This window comes from Diabrotica virgifera, chromosome 7, assembly GCF_917563875.1.
Source record: "Diabrotica virgifera virgifera chromosome 7, PGI_DIABVI_V3a".
Lineage (NCBI taxonomy): Eukaryota > Metazoa > Arthropoda > Insecta > Coleoptera > Chrysomelidae > Diabrotica > Diabrotica virgifera.
The window spans coordinates 228,408,128-228,429,705 of NC_065449.1; the positions used below are offsets into that span (position 1 = coordinate 228,408,128).

At 34.5% G+C, this 21,578-nt stretch overlaps 1 protein-coding gene across 13 annotated transcripts in view; it reads right to left on the reverse strand.

The window, feature by feature from the left end:
• LOC114344023 (large proline-rich protein BAG6) overlaps positions 1–21,578 on the reverse strand; it is a 116,384-nt gene that overhangs the window by 49,423 nt on the left and 45,383 nt on the right. For 2 of the 13 annotated variants that reach the window (XM_050655283.1, XM_050655280.1), the window contains 4 exons: positions 21,005–21,140; positions 19,274–19,660; positions 11,697–11,996; positions 3,517–3,552 (listed from right to left, as the gene is read on the reverse strand). In XM_050655283.1, coding sequence (XP_050511240.1) covers positions 3,517–3,552; positions 11,697–11,996; positions 19,274–19,660; positions 21,005–21,140 — 859 coding nt within the window. The remainder of the gene's footprint in view (positions 1–3,516; positions 3,553–11,696; positions 11,997–19,273; positions 19,661–21,004; positions 21,141–21,578) is intronic. The other 11 variants (XM_050655286.1, XM_050655284.1, XM_050655288.1 and 8 more) reach the window with 10 other exon arrangements.

Here is a 21,578-nt window from a genome sequence, read left to right on the forward strand (position 1 = left end):
TATCACATAATTCTTATAATTACATCATCATAAAATACCTTGCATCACCTTTCATTCTGTTTACTTTTTCTTCGAGTTTTTATACTAAATAAGAAAAAAAAACATCAAAAACTAAGATTTGAGAAATATAACTTAAAAGGAAGATATTTTTATTTGTTAATACTATTGTTACAAACATTTCTTTGATGCATCTGCATCGAGGTATACAGCAAATCTCAGCTTTTTTACATCTACATAAGTTTTTGGACCAATTTTACAGTTACATACAGTAGGAAAAATGAAAGAATACCCATGAACGAATATATAAAACACGCTGTATTTTCCTGTCACCGTGTGAGACAAAAAATTGGCCAGCGCAAGTACATGTAATAATTATTGTTACATGTACTTACACTGGACAATTTTCTTTGTGACACGGTGACAGGAAAATACAGCGTGTTTTATATGTTCGTTCATGGGTATTCTTTCATTTTTCCGACTGTAGTGGTACTAAGAGTATGTTCTTGAAAGCATTAAAATTAACAATTTTTGGGGCTTCAGTCTCATTATCGATATCCATATAAGAGTGGATCTAGTTCTTTTGCAGCATCATCAAGGCACGCCAACTGTGTGTACGTCGGGGCTGCCATATAAAATGCTCGTTTTATATGCAATGATGATGCTGCAAAAGAACTTGCTTCACTTTTATATGGATATCATATAGATAATGTAAACCCAAAGATATAATTTTAATGTCTCCAATAACAGACTTGTACCACCATGTAACTGTAAAAATTGCTCTGAAAACTTATGTAGATGTAAAAAAACGTTTGTAAAAATAGTATCAACAAATAAGAATCACTTAATTTTAAGTTATAATTCTGAAATTTTAGTATTTCATGTTTTTTTTCTCATTTAGTACAAAAAAGTCGAAGAAAAAGTAAATGGAATGAAAAGTGATACGAGGTACTTTATGATGATTTAATTATAAGAATTATATAATACAATTAGTTATTACAAGAATTATATGATTATTAATATTACAATTATTATTACAATTATATGATTATTAATTATATTACAATTATATGATTATTAATATTACAAGAATTATATGATACAATCCTAATACAAAGTGTATTAGGATCTTCAAAAATGAAAATAACGTATTACATATATAAATTATAATTCATATCAAAAGGTTCGTTAGCGAACTTTTTCTCTGTGAGCCGATCTTGCGCCTCAGAGCGCGCTATTAATATATCTATAACTATCCGAGTTAACATCGAAAAAGCTTCGAAAAATACTCATTTTGCAAATGTATAAACATTCTCAATTTCTTTGCAACACGAAAATGCAGCAGCTGCTTAATACTATGGTCAAATCTGAGAGTGCAGGAATAGTCTATACCGATTTCGGGGGATGTTTCCCCCTCATCAGTAGTCCCATATCCTCCTCTCTCAGATTCTTCCACGTACCATACTTTGGGCCTTTCCGAATTGCAAAGAAAGAAATGTCGGATGAACTAGGGCCATCTACCGAAAAACAAAGTAAGTTATCAATCGAAGTAACACAGAAAACGACAATAAATATCGTCTCCATACCACCAGATTGACAACAGGTGGAATACTTTCTTTGGTTACACCTCCTGAGATTTTCAAAATTTATAAATCATACAGGATGCCGAGGAAATTAAGATGAGAGAATTTTAAATAATTCACAACTGATCTGCTCAGCTTGGTAAAAGCTCCAACAAGAAAGATTCCTTAATACTCAAACAAAAGAGTAAATGAATTAAAAATGTATAAACTATAAACATTCTCAATTTCTTTGCAACACGAAAATGCAGCAGCTTCATAATACTATGGTCAAATCTGAGAGTGCAGGAAGAGTCTATACCGGTTTCGGGAGTTTTTCCCCCTCATCAGTAGTCCCATATCCTCCTCTCTCAGATTCTTCCACGTACCACACTGTGGGCCTTTCCGAATTGCAAAGAAAGAAATGTCACGGATGAACTAGGGTCATCTACCGAAAAACAAAGTAAGTTATCAATCGAAGTAGCACGAAGTTATCAATCGAAGGAGACGATATTTATTGTCGTTTTCTGTGCTACTTCGATTGATAAAGTTGTTTTTCGGTAGATGGCCCTAGTTCATCCGTGACATTTCTTTCTTTGCAATTCGGAAAGGCCCAAAGTGTGGTACGTGGAAGAATCTGAGGAGGATATGGGACTACTGATGAGGGGAAACAACTCCCGAAACCGGTATAGACTCTTCCTGCACTCTCAGATTTGACCATAGTATTATGCAGCTGCTGCATTTTCGAAGTTGTTTTTCGGTAGATGGCCCTAGTTCATCCGTGACATTTCTTTCTTTGCAATTCGGAAAGGCCCAAAGTGTGGTACGTGGAAGAATCTGAGAGAGGAGGATATGGGACTACTGATGAGGGGAAACAACTCCCGAAACCGGTATAGACTCTTCCTGCACTCTCAGATTTGACCATAGTATTATGCAGCTACTGCATTTTCGTGTTGCAAAAAAATTGAGAATGTTTATACATTTTTAATTCATTTACTCTTTTGTTTGAGTATTAAGGAATCTTTCTTGTTGGAGCTTTTACCAAGCTGAGCAGATGAGTTGTAAATTATTTAAAATTCTCTCATCTTAATTTCCTCGGCATCCTGTAAGATTTATAAATTTTGAAAATCTTAGGAGGTGTAACCAAAGAAAGATTCCACCTGTTGTCAATCTGGTGGTATGGGAACGATATTTATTGTCGTTTTCTGTGCTACTTCGATTGGTAACTTACTTTGTTACTTATTTTGCAATTTGCAATTGGCATTATGCACTAATTTTACAATATCTTGAGTTCTAATTATCCGATTTAAGTTTAGTAAACGCCATTTTCTTTATTTTTTATTAAGGAACAAATTTATTTGAAACATTTTTTATTTCTCTTGACTCAAGAGCTAGAGGCTTATAAACAATTACATTGTTTATAAAAATTTTTTGACCACTCGTATCGAAATCCACCCTCGAAATTCGTAATCAGCACCCAAAAATGCATAAGAATTGCTCAATACATTTGCTCATCAGAATTGAAAAGGCAACGGTGATCTCTATTTAGCGCCTAGACTATTATTATTTCTATCTATTTATATCATTTTTTATGGAGTTTAGCATTTAAAAATGCTACCCACTGAAGCTGATGGAGATATTAACCAATATTGGAATAAACACCAGTGAGCTAAGAATGATTAGCAATCGTTACTAGAATCAAACATCGTCTCTCCGGACAGAGGCAGGAGAATCCGACTATATCAAAATCAAACGTGGGGTCCGACAGGGATGTAAATATACTGTCACCACTGCTGTTCAACATAATATACAAGCATTAAGAAAACAAAATGTATGATGATCTCTAAGAACGAACAGCAATTTGGATCAATCAGTATGAACTGTCAACATATAGAAAGAGTAAAAACATACTATACATACTTACATACAGTAGGTAAAAACCCCTACCATACATACTTACATCGGTGGGAACGGCTACGAAAATGGCGACCACTCCCTAGAAATAAAATGTAGGATAGAGAAAGCGACATCTGCATGTAAATAAAATGGCTAAGTTATTCAAATGTCATGATTTATCAATACCCATAAAAGTCGGGTTACTACGACGTTATATCTTTCCTATACTTTTGTACGTATAGATCATCGCTATATAAACATGATTAAATACATCTATCAAAATGCGACAACAAGCGTGAAACTGGCAGATAAAAAGACCAACGCATTTAAAATAAATCGGGGAGTGCGACAGGGAGACACAATTTCGCCAAAATTGTTTACAACATTATTAGAACATATGTTTAAGAACGCAAATCTGAGTGAAAAAGGAATTAATATCGACGGAGAAATACTTAGTCATTTGAGATTCGCTGACGATATTGTTCTTTTTGCTGACAGCATCGATGATGCAGTATCGCAACTGGAGAAGCTATACCTAGCCTCCTTACAAGTTGGATTAAAAATCAACCATACAAAAACACAAATCATGACCAATCTTGTGTTAAGCGAAAAGATTCCAGTAAATGGCATGCTTATTGAAGAAACCACCTCTTATAAGTGCTTAGGACATAAGATACGCATGGGAAGAGATAATCAAACGTGCGAACTAAGCCGCCGCATAGGACTCACTTGGGTGGCATTCGGCAAGCTGAGCTATGTGCCTATGTGTCTTAAAAGAAAAGTCTTTGATCAGTGTGTGTTGCCAGTACTTACTTATGGTGCAGAAACTTTAACAATAACCAAGAAAGTAAGAAATAAAATTTGTATTACCCAAAGAGCCATGGAACACTCAATGTTAGACATTTCTCGTCGGGATCGAATTACGAACGGGGAGATAAGACGGAGAATAGGAGTGACGGATGCCATAGAAAGAATTATGACCCTAAAATGGAACTGGGCTGGACACATAGCTAGAATGTCGAACAACAGATGAACACAGCGAATAATACACTGGAGACCAAGACAAGAAGCATATCGAAGTAGAGGTCGTCCGGCAACCAGATGGTCTGATGACATAATATGGATCGACAAAAATTGGATGCAAACAGCACAAAACAGAAATGCATGGAAAAGGCTGAGGGAGACCTATATCCAGCAGTGGATAGATCCGGGTTGAATAATGATGATAATTTTGTACGGAGTTGCGTCGCCGACTCTCACAGAAGCCACCTGCACGAAAATTGAGGCTTTCGAAATGTGGCTTTATCGTCGAATGCTGAAGTTATCTTATACCGACCCCGTTACTAATCGGGGTGTTTTATTAAGGATACAAAAAGAAAAATAGCAGTTAACCACAATGAAAACAGCCAAAATCGAATTAGACCAGGACTAATCTGTAAAAAAACGTGTATTTTTGGATGTGAGAGGATTTTTGCAGATAAAGTTAAGGTGACACCTTCAGTAATAATAACTGAATTATGCTCCTTCTCAAATATGCCCGGAACATTAATAGGGCAGTCAATGAGGGTATGTGGCTCTGAATTCCATCCTACTATATCGATTTACGTGATATTTTCACAGTAAGTAGGGAATAGCCCAAGAAACAAAGTCTACCCTATGCCGATGTATGCTTTTGTCTTGGGGGCGGTTCCCACCCCTTCTCGGGTGGAACATTTTTTGCTTAAATAACTACGGAAGTTGCTAGAGAACCTAATACTAAGCAAAAACTGTTCTATAATTTTTTTTTCGAAAACTCAATACTTTTTGAGTTATTCCTGGTTGAAAATTGGCCATTTTCATTAGGTTTGTTCGTAGAACGATCAGCAACCGTTGCCAACCATCAGACGCATGCGCGTTCGTAGTCTACGAACTCTAACTGTTAACTGCGCAGCGCCAACTGTTAACTGCGCATGCGTCTGATGGTTGGCAACGGTTGCTGATCGTTTGGATCGTACTACGAACAAACCTATTGAAACATAACACCTTTTCAAACGGTTTTTTGCGAATACCTTAAAAACTATGCATCTAACTAAAAAAACTATATAAAACATTTTTGTAGCTTATAAAATAACAAAGAGATTCTTTCCCTTATGAATCTTCTAGTTATAACACAAAAAGAGATATGGTAGGTGAAAAAAACTTGTTTTCTTAATTATCTTTGTTTTGTTCCTATACGACTTTGTTCCAAAATGAATCGTTTTAAAGTTATAAGCAAAGAAAGTAGAAAAAAAAAACGAAATTTTTTTGAAATTTTTAAATATTTTATTTTTTTTATTAATGTTCCGGGCATATTTGAGAAGGAGCATAAGTCAATTATTATTAACGAAGTTATCACCTAACTTTATCCGCAAAAGTCCGAAAGCCACCTCTCACATCCACCTAAAAACATATCCTTCCTGGTCTAAATACCTCGGGTCACATCATTAGGAATAGCGAGACCTATGGACACCTGCAACTAATTTTACAGGGTAAAGTAGAAGCAAAACGAGAACCAGGAAGGTAAATGAAAATTCTACGTACGTGGTTTAACATCTTCTCTTCTTAAAGTGCCTATCCGTTCCGGATGTTGGCGATCATCATGGCTATCTTGACTTTGTTTACCGCAGCGCGGAACAGTTCAGTGGTAGTAGTGTTATACCACTTTCGTAAATTTTGAAGTCAGGAAATGCGTCTTCTTCCCGGTCCGCTTTTACCATTTACCTTCCCTTGAAGAATCAGTTGCAGAAGGCCGTAACGTTCTTGATTTCGCATTACATGTCCTAGATATTCTAATTTTTTGTTTTGACGGTTATGATAATTTCACTCTTTTCCCATTCTACGCAGGAGTTCCACATTAGTAATTCGGTCAACCCAGGATATACGTAAGATGCGCCAATAACAACACATTTCGAAAGCTTCGAGCCGATTCATAGATGCAGCAGTTAGTGTCCACGCTTCCATTCCACATAACTGTGAAAATATAGCATTTCAACAGACGGTATTTTGTTTTTAATATGTCCCGACTGTTGAAAATGGGTCTCATTCTATATATTCTGGGTATACTGCTTTCGCTTTTATTATTTCGCTGTTTAATTTCTGTTTAGTGGTCCCATTGGCTATTTAAATTCGTGCCCAGATATGTATATTGCTCAACTCTTTCGATATTTTGTTGGTTGATTGTAAGTTGAGCCTTTAGTATTGGCTTTTTACTAATTGTCAGAAATTTGGTCTTCTGTATGTTAAGAGCTAGTCCGTATCTGTTGCTGACTTCTGTTGGACGATTTGTTAATATCTGTAATTCATTCAGATTATCGGCAAAAACTATGGTGTCATCTGCATATCTAATGTTATTCAACCATTCACCGTTTATTAATACTCCTTTCGCATAACCGTCTAAAGCTTCCTTAAAGACCCATTCAGAGTAAATATTGAATAGTAGTGGAGATAAAATACAGCCCTGTCGTACTCCTCGTTCTATTGCAATTTTATCAGTTAACTGGTCTTCTATTTTGATTTTGGCCGTTTGATTGTAATAAATGTTTCTGATAATTCTCAGATCTTTGTTGTCAATTCCAATTTCTTGCATTAGAGTTATTAATTGGTCGTGATTTACTATGTCAAATGCTTTCTAGTAATCTATAAAGCATACGTATATATCAACCGTATCATATGGTTTAACATAACAACCACAAATCTTTTCAGAGCAGCAGTGTACAAAATACAGACTGCCATGATGGTCGCCAAAATCCGAAACGGATAGGCACTGCAAGAAGAAGAAGATCCACTGAAAGGTAGCTAGTCCCACATCGAATGGTCGGGCTGTTAAGTGGTGAACAGTTTTTCCAGTGAGACCACTGTTTTTGTGGACTTAAAAGCAAGAAAATAATAAAGAAATAGATGGAATATTTACTCAAAGCAAAAATTGGTGTTTAAGCTCCAAGACTAATTTATAAAATAAATAATTTAGATGGCAATAGAAAAAATAATTGACGTCGTAAAAATAAGGTATGGGAGGGATATTTTAAATGAAACTGATTCATTTCCTTGATCGAATATTGTGTGCATGTTCTTTTTGTCTCCATTTTTAATCAACTCTTTATGAATGACTTCCATGTAAACTTAATAAATCTTGAAGATTGTAACGTGTTGAAACAAACAAATAGTAGAAGAGCTTAAGAAACATTTCAACAAATACGACAAATTAACAAAGAGCAAAAAACGAGGATTGTCTTTTCAGTTCTGCATATACGCTGTGAGCTCGTACGTAGAGGGGATATTTATAAATTCGCGAGCGCCAGTAGTGACAAGTCTGTAAACGTTGACTGGAAATTTGACATAAATGTCAAAGTGATTAATTTAAAATTAAAATTAGAAACACTAATTATAAAAAATATTAGTTAGCCAAAGCTGTGGTATATATTTTTACCTTAAATATACTTTTAAATACTGAATTTACGTATTTTAATGTTCCGTAATATGTAATAATAAATTAATCTATTAATCTTAGCGCCATCTACACGATAATTGTGAAAGTATCCGAAGTAAGAAATTAATATTTCATCAATAGAACGTCAAAATGATTAGCAAAATCTTAAAAAACTTTATTACAATTTAATTACTTTTTAGCGTTAAAAATATTAAGCGATAACAATTAAATAATAAATTTAAAAATTACCGGTGAAAGTTAGTAATCCGCTAGGAGCGACATCAGCGAAGCTCAGAGCGTATAGCCATAAAGACAAAAAATATATAGACTAAGGGCCGATCTTTACACCTCTAGATAACTAAATATTTATTGGGAAGCTTTTCTGACAGATTTATTGAATATCTGTCAGATAAACTTCCCGATAACTATGGTCTGTTTTTAAACCAATAGGAGTAATTCAAATTTACCGCGCCGTAATGCTTGTTTGTAATTGGTCCAACCTCAGGCAAGTTATCAAATGTTAACACTACTTGTTAGATTTTTAGTCTGCTTTTATATAAAAAAACAGTTGTTTTTAGAACTCTTTAGCGACGTATTAGTATAATATAATATTTATGGATTACCGTCTAAAGCCGACATGATCAACCAAAAAAAAAAGATGAATCTGGTGATTTTTCTAGTGACTTTCTTGTGTGTGAATCTGTCTTTTTAGTTTACTCCTCCTAGTTTAAAAACAATCTATAGTTATCCGGAGGTGAAGAGACCGGCCCTTTTTGGCTAAAGTACTTTATTGCTTTTCAAAATATGTCTCATCAAGATCGATACACCTTTGCATACGTTCAAACCAAATGGTAAACAGTTATTCCAGTCTTCAATTGACACCAGCAAAATCGCTGTTTTAAAGGCATCGATGTCTTCTTCTGGCGACTGGAACCACTGCCCACCCATTCAATTCTTGATCTTTGGGAACGTCGTTGAGAAGTCGTTGGGACTTAGGTCGGGGCTATACGGTGGATGGTTTAAAATTCGATATTTTGAAGCTTCAAAAACTCTATTGTCTTTTGGCTAGTGTGAGCACTTGCATTGTCCTGATGTAGGATGATTCGCCGTTATGTGTTGCTTTGTCGGAGTTACGCGATAACTTCTGGTAAACAAACGGCTATATACCAATCAGAAGTAACCGTTCTTTGAGAACATCAGAAGTAATCAAATGACCAGATTTTGACAGAAAAGTTGCAACCATTTTCTGTGACACACTTCGAGAACGGGTCACATTTGTTGGTTTTTCCTCATCGTGAAACACCCACACAGCGGATTGGCGTTTATTACACGGTTCGTAGGAGTAAATCAAAGATTCATCGCCACTAACAATACTACTAACGTTTTTTGAGCTTCCTTTGCTGAACTGATCCAATGTTTTTCGACACCAATTGACGCGAACCGCTTTTTGCTCTTCTGTAAGCAAATGAGGGATCTAACGGGAAACCAACTTCTAACCCAGCTCTTCATGTATAGGGTGGCCGGAAAGTCCCTTTACATTAATGAATTGCTGTTGTTGTACTACAGCGGGAAAAAATAATAACACAATTTTGTGCGTAAGTTATTTATTACTTATTTATTTATCTAAAATCTCGGTGTGCATACCTCCATTGTCGCAACACAACTTGATACGACGCCATGTTCGTATGCTCATCCGTCCCAGCATGTCCGGAGTTACTGACGTAAAATCTTGGCGAACTCCTTTTGCAAGTCCTCATTTGAAACATATCTGTGTTTTCTAATCTCCTCTTTAATGAAACCCCACAGTACATTGTTCTGCGTTGTCAAATCTAGACTTTTTGGAGGCCAAGGAATTGAAGAACCTCGCCCAATCCATCGGTCCGGTCAAATTTCATTGAGGTGATTGCGAACAGCGAGAGCAAAATGGGATGAGACGCCATCTTGTGAAAATAAAGAAGGCCTTCACATGTTAATCATTTCGCGTTATCTTGCTTTGTTGATCAAGCAATACCAAACTCTGCACAGCGTTTCCGCGTCGACTATATCGATGAACGTTCAATGGAATCCTGAATGCCAGCACATGTTTTTGAGTGCTTGGTTTTCCACTTCTTGGTGCATCGAGAACGGTTCCCGATGAAAAAGCCTTCTTCTCCCACGAGAGCAAAGTTGGTCTGGATGCTGATGGTTTTTGAAAAGCAAAATATCGGCCATTGTTTATTGTTATGACGACGTTCGTCTATCCACACTGCAGCGACCAAACGCTTCTCAATTCTATACTCACTTGTGTTCGCCATTACGTTTCAATCGCAACTATTGTTGTCTGTATGCGTGACCAAACAGGTGATCTTGATGCTGCGCATGCACAGGAATACTAACAAACGTTGGTACGGTGTTGAAACATTATTATTTTTAGTGTAAAGGGACTTTCCGGCCACCCTATAGGATCTTTTGGACCGAGGTTTTTGAAATTCCCAAAGATGCCTCTATCTCCCGGTATCTTACACGGCGGTCATCCTTAACTAGTTGACGAACCGCATCAATGTTTTTCTGTGTGACTGCTGTTTTGGGTGGACCTGGCCTGGATTCGTCGCTAAGACTGGAACAACCACGTTGAAAATCGCAATACCAGAGAGATATAGTTGACTGGTGTGATGCTTCAATCCCAACCACAGAAACCATTTCAGCGAGACATTGCTATTGTGATAAATGTTCTCGGCTAAAGGCTGTATTACACTATGCATTTTCTTGTATCATTTCTAATATCGTTTCTGATATCGTTTTTGATATACATTTTCTTGTATCGTTTCTTGTACGTACATTTGTGCCCTGTATGACACTATGCAAGTTCTTGTATGAAATTCGGCACGTGATTGGTCGAAATTTTGTTTGTCACCCTGTCACGTTACAATTGGTATGGTAATTTGGTAGTACTGCGTCTACAGCTGATTTTAAGGATTTTATAAAATTTATAAACTTTTAAAAACATAAATTTACCATTTTAATGTTAACCAGAATTTTTACGTTGACTGTTGATTATTTGTGTTTTTTATTTTGTTTTGATATTTGTGCTAAAATATTTGCATTAGAATTATCTTCAGTTTGATCCAAATTAGGAACTATTGTATTTTCCTCTATTAAAAAATTATGCAACATGAAACCCAAAGTTATACATAGTTTGAAATTTACTAGGAGCTAAATATATGGTTATTAGTAGAACAGTAGTCCATACCAAACGGTATATTAAGTATCAATAAAAGATTTATAAATAATACCTACAAAAACACAAATACATAAATTCATCAAGACATAAATCATATGATCTCATTTTCAGCCGCCATTATGACATTTAGATGTTTTACCAGCAGCCGCCAGCTGGTTTTACGTTGTTGCTCTTTGCGCAGAAATTGGCGCAGTTCTTGTATAAGAATCTGTGCCTGACACAAATTCTTGTATCGTTTCTGATATCGTTTCTTGTATCTCTGTATGACACTATGCATTTTTTTGACATATCAGAAACGATATTAGAAATGATACAAGAAAATGCATAGTGTCATACAGCCTTTAGATCCATTTTTCGATCGACTTGCTAATTTCAAAAATTCACTGTATCTACATGACTTTTTGTATCGCAATGAAACTCGCTGGATTTATGTCAACAAAAGATAGAGATTACATTCGTGTCGGAAGGCTTTATTGGTGGCGCCCTCTAAGCGGTTATATGCAAAACTAAAAAGACAAACCTCGTAACTACAATATTTTCTAACTTTACAGATATTATAAGACAGTAAAGACCAACTTACGTATACCTTGCATGGCCCGTTGGGCCAAATGAACGTTTGACCGTGAAGTGGGTCTGGTATGAGTTGAAGTGGTCGGGTTTGTTTGAGCACCTCCACGTGGTTGAGAATTCTGCCCTCTGTTAGGGGTAGCTCCTTGTGCAGCTCCAGACTGAGCTTGACTTGATTCTGAAGATGTAGTAGCAGGGGTGGGACTTGCTGTAGTAGTGGTTGTTGCTATATTGCGATTCATTATCTGACCTGCCATTTGCATAAGGGAGTTCAACAATTCTGGAGGGGGTCCGTTTAACGCTCCTCTGAGTACTAAAATAATGATAGTTTTCAATTGAGCTTAAGCAATTATAAACTCAGATACAGTCAGCACTAATATTATTTACAAGACATCAAAACTAGACCCATACGTAAATAAGCAATTGTGAGTTTGGATTTGAAAATTTCCAAAATATTAGTTAACACTATAAAGTATTCAAGTAGGCTTGTAACCATTGCACCAACATACTAAGACGTGTGATTAAGTATATACATATTTATTTATTGTGTTTTCATATTATGTCTTCGACTATTAATATCTCATCTAAAGATCTTTTTATTGCTAAATACTTTTACCCTGGGCTAATTAGCAAAATACAATGAAAAGTTATTTACCAGCAATTTTATTGCTGGAATCTAATCTTATGATTGTACATATATGTATATTAAGGTACTAGTACACTTTAGAAGACCAAAAATAAGCATTTTTTCAAGATTTTTTTTTCTCAGAACCTTTATCAAAAATGAACATAAAACTTTTTATATATTAATATCTAACTCTTAGAGAATACAAAAAATATATCTTTTTGAAGTTATATTTCTTTAGGCGCGATTGAGAGTAAAATTTCATAATTCTGCGCGCATGCGCACACAGACAGTATGGTATAAACGTTATACGGGATCTGATTGGGTGTTAAAATCATCTGTCAATAATAATTGTTCAATATGGAGATTTTGGATAAACAAATTAATGTTGTGTATATTAGTTTTTATTGTTGTGATGGCAGAGAAAAAATGCAAGTTTATAATATTGTAGTGACTTTTTAAATAGTTTTTAAAAGCGACAGGTACGTAATAATTGTAAATGTTTCAGTATCCTAATAAAAAATTTCATAGGTAGGACCTACCTATTTGGAAAAATTAAAAAGAACGTACTAAAATAGTATGTAATGCTTTGATTTACATAATTTGATTACCATCAAAATTTCTATCAATATTCACCTAATATATTGTTTTCTTACTCTATGTTTTGCTGTATTCTAATATTTCTTTCAATTCTAAATAATTTCAATTCAAAATCAAAATAATTTGGTTAAATTCAGAACCATCAAAAGTTTAATCCGTTTAGTTAGTTGATTTTCGCACATGATGACACATGGTCTCCGTGGGTAAAAGTTTAAGGTGAATGAATTTCAATACTAACTGCGCTGATAAGCGGGTTCGAACCCAAATGGAAACTTTTATTTTTTTTTATACATTTTATGATTGTAAGTTTATTATATAGTTTTTTTTTTCAGAAAATAGGTATTTAGTTAAAAATTTTTCCTACATTGTTCAGAAATCGTTTGTGGCATTTTTCAATGTGTTTGTTTGTGTGTGTTTTATTATTTTATTATTTTAATTTTTGGCACTGTTTTAATAAAATTTTTTGAGAAGTAGTAAGTATTAAAATTAGTTATATTTAAATAAAATATAAATAAACTGTTTAAGTATATTAATTTCGTTGAAATCATATAATAGAAGTATAACTTCTTACGTGCGTACAAAGTACACACACATTCTTTTTTCATTTATGCACCTACATATTGTAGAGGGCGCTAAAGTCGAGGCCTCGAAAAAAAAAATAGTTTCGATGGCGGACAGTTAATCTCAGGATTAGGATCTCTGAAACAAAAAAATCGTACGGCATTTGAAAAAGGAAGGTTTCTTACGTGACAATTTACCACTCTTAGTGAAAAATTACGCAAAAAAAAAGATTTTACGGAAATTTGAAAAATTTTTGTGAAAAAATCGCCCGCTTTTTTTTTCAGTTTTTCATGGTTAAAAAATATTTATTTTTTATGTTTTGGTCAAATTGTAGTAAATTGTCACGTAAGAAACCTTCCTTCAAATGCAGTACGATTTTTTGTTTCAGTTTCCTGAGATTAACTGGACTTTTGGGCCCTCTACAATATTAGTGTACGTGCATAAATGAAAAAAAATATGATTTTTGTACTCTCTAAGAGTTAGATATTAATATGAAAAAAGTTTTATTTTCATTTTTAATAAAGGTTCTGAGAAAAAAATTCTTGAAAAAAATGATTATTTTTGGTCTTCTAAAGTGTACTAGTACCTTAATAATATAGGTATGCAAAGTCCGCAGATAGTGTGCTACTTTTTTTATAAACAAAATGGCGCCCGAAAATCGTGTTTTTTTCTATTTTTGCTCTATAACTACAAAGATTTTAACTTTGCACCAAAAACACTCAAATAAAAATTCACCGTAATTAAATTCTGCATAGAGACGTGTTTTTCCAGATTTACTTTGACGAAAATTTTCCTCGGAAAATGCGGGTTGTTCCAACAAAATCTTTAATTTTCAACTAAAATTTTATATAAGTTATTGCTTATCAATAATTAAATAACTTGGTAATATAAAAGCTCTTTTTGTATAGATTATAATTCGAGAAGCCGATGGAAATTCAATAAGCAGTTCAGCAACAATTGAATTGTTAATTAAAAATTTACGGTCGCTATAATAACCACAATAATTAACTATGATACATAAGAATAACTGTGATTTCTGTATAAAAAGACACTGTACCTATCTAATGTACTTTAGAGAATTGAAATTGGACTATTTAAGCGGCCTCAGGAATATTTTAAAATTATAAACAATTTTTTGGCTTATAAACAAATAGAATATCTCGGGAAATATTAAATCAAATTAAATAATAAAAACGGTATTGGAAAAAGAAAACGGCGGGTCGCTTCTTTTAAAAGAAAAAACATTTAATTGTGATGATTGGTTCCTGAGATACAACCGGTCAAAGTTGACCGGCATTTAAGGCAAAGATATAAACAATAGGATCATAATTTTCGAACCATCAGCTTTTTATTTTTGTCCTCTTTCTTCACACCAATTTTCATATCTTTAAAATACTCATAACATATATTATTATAATAAATAATATCGATATTACGAGTGAAAATTGCCAAAAATAGCCAAAATTCCAATCAAAAATTAGGTTGGAGAAAATGTAATCTCAAAGTTCAAAATCGGTATACGTTAAAAAAATGCATTTTCTCGGCTTCCTGTGGAGCAATGTTCATCATTCTTTTTTTGTTCCCAAGTAACTCGAGTAGAGCCATCTAACTAACGTATTATTAAATGTCAAACTTGCTTTTGTTTTGTTATAATAGATTAATTTATTTATAAGAAAAGGAAACTACATATTTTTTCCAGTTGTATACTTTTTTTTAGATAAACTTACTACAAGTGTACCTTTTAACGTTAAAAACACAAATATTCTCATTTTAAAGCTGTATAACTATTTAAACAATCTTCCCCTTCTCACTTAGGTAGGTCGTACCACTTCAGAAACCATCCCGGGTTCATGCACAACAACTTTGATTCAGGTCATTTTACGATCAAATGCATAGTTTGTGAGTCTATAGGGTACATACATACATACAAACATTCATTTTTATTTATATAAATGTAAAATATTTAAATAGCTATTAAAAAATAACGGTTAAAGATAAAAAAGTGAAAATTTAGGATTGTATGTATATTTTGGTTCTACATCGTACAAAATTAAGAAAAAAAAGAGTTTGTTCAAAATTTTTTTTAAAAATTTCGGGGGGCAAGCCCCCTTCTCACGTAGGTAGATCGTACCACTTCAGAAACCATCCCGGGTTCATGCACAACAACTTTGATTAAGGTCATTTTACGATCAAATGCATAGTTTGTGAGTCTATAGGGTACATACATACATACAAACATTCATTTTTATTTATATAGATATGTAGTATCATTTAAGATCTTGCAACATTTAAAGGGTTTTTACCCATAATTTTTGGTGGCTCACGCATGCATGCTATTTTAAATATGACCTCTGTCAATTCTTAACCTTAGTCAACTTTTACAACATTGTCTTTTATTAACTAGGTTACACTTATCATTTTAGGGCTTTTAAACACTGATGATGGATTATTTGTTAATCCGAAAAAGTTTTGTTTATATGATGTAACCCTTATTGGGGTCTTTTAAATATACCTTTTACAAAGGATACAGTATTTTTTGTGATTTATGGTATACAGCCAGCTACAGGAATTTTATTTTCCTTGTGGATTTTTATCTTTAAGTTTCTTGTTATATTATTACACTTAATGATTACCATATTACAGTATGATTTGTTTGTATATTTTAAATTTAATTTTTAATAACTAAGAATAAATAAGTAAGTGTTAATGTAAAAAATACCAATCCAGTTAGAATACTCCTTGCAATAAGCACATAAAAGCCACAATCAATGTTAATAATCAGGATGCAATAGGAAAGGAACGCACTGTGGTTCCAAATGCCGAAAAGGTGATCTTGAACCTTTAAAAGCGTATATTGTTCATATTCTTCGGAATTACCATCGTGCATAAGGGTTTTTGGCATCGCTGATTACGAATCTGACATTATTTTTTTGAAAAACAAAATGGCGGGCCCTACACGTCGGAAAGAAATTGGAATTAAAACTTAAAAAGCAAATTGTTTTATTGTAATAAGTACAATATTTAGAACCTGTTACTTAGGTACAACCGCCTATACGTACGCAACAATCGCCAGAATCATGTAATAAGGCAGCTAAACCAATGTGATTCTGTACCTTTAGATAATACATTTTGAGATTAATAAACATTAATCGCAGAATTATGCAGAATCATGTACTTTTTGAATGTATTACGAAATTTTGATTATTTCAAGTATATTTTTACTGTTTATTCATTAAGAAATTTTATGCATTTATTGTAACCCAATCTTTAGTCAACTTTCATCTTACATTAATACATACTTGAAAAATAAGAATCCGCTTATGAAACAAAAAGAAGAAACAGCAATAAAATTGATAAACTACAAAACGTTTTATAGCGTTTTCAATATACCCATTCTTTTTGACTTTCGCCGCCAGCCAAAATAAGGACGTACATTAGGGTGCATCGAAAAAGGCGAAATTTTTTTTTGCGATGGAAAAGTAATACCTCACAAAAGTTGCCCAAATTTTTTCGAAATTGGAGAATATCTTCTGCCCCCCTCCCCCCCCCCCCCAAGACAATTAAAAATTTTGAAAAAATGTTAACAGACGAAAAAAATTTTTATTTCGAAACGAAAATGTAATAGCTCACAAAAGTTGCCTAATACACTATTTAGTATTTTAGTAAAATTTCGTTGAAATACGAAAATATTTTCTGCCCCCCATGGCAACTAAAAATTAGAAAAAATACATTAATATGCGAATTTCTTTTGTAAGGGAAATGTAATACCTTATAGAACTTGAATAAATAATTAAGTATTTTCTATAAGAAATAAGCCACAATTTTACTAAAAAATGAATTTATTAACGAGCCCAAATCGGGTTTCGTTGTCAAAATATTTCGATTTGGGCTTTGAAACGTTAATAAATTCATTTTTTAGTAAAATTGTGGCTTATTTCCCATAGAAAATACTTAATTATAAAAATGCCACAAGGAAATAGCTTCAGAACAACATTGAATAAATAAATTCGGTTTAAATTGGAAAATATTTTCTGGTTTCACAAGGCAATTAAAAATGTTACAACTTAAGAAAAGTATACTAAAACATTATTTTTATAACAAAATAGCCCAACTTATCCGTCTCCCTGACGTCACCAAAGTTTTTAATACTAAAATAAATATAAAGCAAAGTAAAAATTAGTTATATATAAATATTACAAAAATAAATGATAAAATCATTCTATTCGAAGATGTCTTCCGATTTAGCCTTAAGTGAGGCATAGTGGTCTCTTAGGATAGGTGGTTCTGTAAGGTGATATTCTTGTTAGTTAATTAACTCAAAGTAGTCGTTTGAATCAAAAATTTTATAGGAGGAAGTTTGAAGACCCTCAAGTTTTTTGATTTGGTCACTGGCAAACTTCTTTTGATGTCCAAGGGGTAGATCATTTGAATGTCGCAGACGTACAAACCACTGAAGCGGTTTTTTAAGATGTTCTTCAAACAGCCGTATTACATCACCCTTAACGCCAGTATTTACGACTGTTTCGTCACATGCAATAGATGGATTTGATACTTTCTGATATACCAGACAGCGGATACCCATATCCGAAATATCTGCACCCTGGCTCATGTACAAGTGTTATGTGTTCTTCCACGATCGATTGACCATAAAACTTGGTACTGTTTTTTACTTGAGCTAAAGTTTTGTCTTTGCGTCGGTAACTTTCTTCTTTTACCGTTGTTCTCTCTGATTATATTTGTTTTTGTTTTCCCTATCAATCGAGCTTATCACCATTTTTCTGGGACCTCATCCTAGCTCATCCAGAGGCACTTTTTGAGATTTGCTACAAAGACAATTAATCAGAGTGTCACATTTGCATGCTGCAAGACCGAAACGTGTAGTTTTACTTTTGTTCTTAAAGCATTGAATTTTATTTTTGTAAAATTCACTGTTTTCCCTGTTCTTAAATGGTTTCATAAGTTTCATATATTTGTAATGATAGGTTTTTAAAAGCTGAATAATTGTTGTATGTTAAATTATTGGAATTAAAGCCTTTTTCCATATTTCCTCCAATTTAATTGCAACCTGTTCGGCAATACCAGAAACTTCTGGCTCTTTCTTCCTGAGTTTTTATCCTCTTGCAACCACAAAACTTCATCGCTTGTTTGTATTTCGGTAAAACATTTTCAGGTATATTTGGTGGTTGCCCAAAAATGGGGCGGTCCACAGCACATCTTGATTTTATTCTCCATGGTCCTGGTTTATCTATTTTAAAAATCTTTAATTTACAAACAACAATAATAACAAAGTAAGGCATCGCACCAAACTAAGTGAAAATTACACGCACGGACTCACGATGCGGGACATTTCAAAACGGTTGGGGAGGCTGAAAAAACAAATAATAAAACATTAAATATCGTTTAAATTTGTAATTGACAACATTTTAAGTTTTCTTTAATTGATTGGGGGGGGGGGGCAGAAAATTCGCTTAGAAAAAAAATAAAAATACTAATATGCTGAAAAATACCACTAGCAACTTTTTCACACTATTAGATATAACATTTCCAACTTTTATTATTTCGATGCACCCTAACGTACATGGCTCACTTGTCCCGGAGTTATGAATACGAATAGATTCGGTCTGATCCTTATGCATGCGTATTACGACTCCACGGCAGTATGAGAAAACAACTGTAAACATAAAAATCCTAAGTAGGGACTTTTTATTTTATCTCATGACCACGTTTTCAGCATTTGGAACCACTGTGGAACAGTGTCGAGGTTGTTGTTTATTTCAATTAGCAAGACATCGCACAACACTTACAATCATTTGCCTGATTAGAACCAACAAGCGCTGTCTCCAAAGAATCAATTGTAATACCTTCTGGAGTCACTTCCATGAAGAACTCCACGTTTGGATTGTTAAAGTTGTGGCCGGCACCTTGTTGTTGGCCTTCTTGATTGTTAGGTGTGGTATCTGCACCAGTACCACCAGTATCACTACCGGTACCAGCATCTGAAGCCGTAGTGGTAGGAGTTTCATTGCCAGTGGAAGCACGTAGGTAAGTGAGTTCGAAAGTAGGTGCTGCTGCGGTGCTGTCGGGTGTGCCGTTCTGAGATCTAGGTTGAGCTCTTGAAGCTCGAACTTCAACGGGAATTGATTGGACTCTCGTACCTGCGTTGGCCATAAATGGCATACCTACCATACCTAATAGTAGAAAAATATACAGCGATGATTACACTTTAAACAATTAAGCTCTAGCATTAAGCACGAAAATATAGAATATTAACTTATTTAGAACTGACTACAGACATGAGTGGGTATCCGTGCAAACAAAGCAACTCTGCCAACGAGTCCTACTCCTACGTCCACGAAGACATTTATGTCGCGTGACCCTGGTAATACTTGGCGTACAATGGATGTGCGTTAAGTAGCTGACAGGAGAGGGCAAAAGGCGGGTCTCCGGCGCCTCAACGTGGCTAAGAGAGTCAAACCTGAAAGAAAACATGGGAAAGGCAAAGGAAAAACTATCCCATTATTTTTCCCAGGATAACTACATAGCAGATCAAGTCAAACATAGCGAGAATAGAGATAGCCCGACAAGGGTTTATCAAAATGAAAAGCTTATTTTGTAACAGTAGCATTAATATCAGCCTTAGATGTCGTTTTCTGCATTGCTATGTGCGGTCAATACTTTTGTATGGAACGGAAGCTTGGACACTCAACATAAGACTGATGAACAAGTTACAAGCCTTTGAACCCTGGCTTTACCGAAGAATCTTGAAAATACCTTGGACAACACACACCACCAACGAAAGTGTTCTGAGGAGAATAGGTACAGATAGGGAACTGCTAAAAATCATTAAAGTCAGAAAAGTGATCATCCAGGGTAAGATTGAAGGAAAGCGGGGTCCCGGTAGGCGCCACATTTCATGGCTTAGAAATATCAGAGACTGGACCGGCCTTGATTCAACGTTTTTGTTTAGAGCCGCATTGGACAGAGACAGATTTGCCAGTGTAGTCGCTAACCTCCACTAAAGGAGAAAGCACCACAAGAACAAGAAGAACTTCGCCTGCAGTTTTGTTGGGTGGATCAAGTAGCTCGACAGAACTGTTGCCGGTGCAAAACCCGGATAAAGGAAAAGGAGGTCTACAGCCAGGTTAGACTTTAAAATCATACAGCTTATAGCAAACAGGTTTATGTCTCGGAACAGGAATCAAACAATCGCGAAAAGAGGAAAACGAATTTATGAAAAGCGAGAAATATACTTTACATCAGAACTTTTAATGTGAAGTCTCTACAAACAAGAGAGCAGGAAATTACAAAAGAGCTTATAGATAAAAAAAGACATGTGCACTACAAGAGATGAACACAAAAGGAAATGGTCAAATTATGCTTGATGCCTTTCTGATGATTTACAGTGGTGTTGTGAAAAAAACTAGGGCCAAAGAAAAAGTAGCCATGTTAGTACACAGGGCAGTTAGGACACTTTGGCAATGTGGCGGGGGTACGAGTAGAGTTAGCACAATATTAGAAGAAATGATTTTATTTACCTGGTGGAACTTGTATCGGTCTGGCATTTGGTACGCTGACAGGTGTGGCGTGAAGAGTGTACGTCGGTGGTTCTGGAGGTGCTGAAGGGTCTGCGTTTGACGAAGAGTTGCGTTCAGCTGTCAAGTTAATCTGTGCCTAAATCGTTAAATTGATCATTAGATTTTATATCTACTATTAAAAATCGACGCTGAAGTTAAGAGGCAACAGTAGCGATCAACACGTAGCAACAAACGCGGTCCAAGATTGCGGCTGTAATTTTGAATATATTGTCGAGATATTTGGCACACATATTCGTAATATAATAAAGAATGGCGGTACAGAGCCCAATTTCAGAAATATGTTAGTATGTGGAAATTACTCTATAACTAAATAAAATATTGCAAAAAGGAGCCTGTACCGCCATTAAGAAGAACAAAAAAATAAACTTTCTTCAAATAAACTTTTTTGTCCCATGCCTAGATTTTGTGTCATATTGGACCTAGTAAAATTTTTTAGCTCTAACAAGAAATCGAACATATTATAACTAAATAACTGATTAGTCAACATAGAGAAAGTATCACTGTCATTTTGACA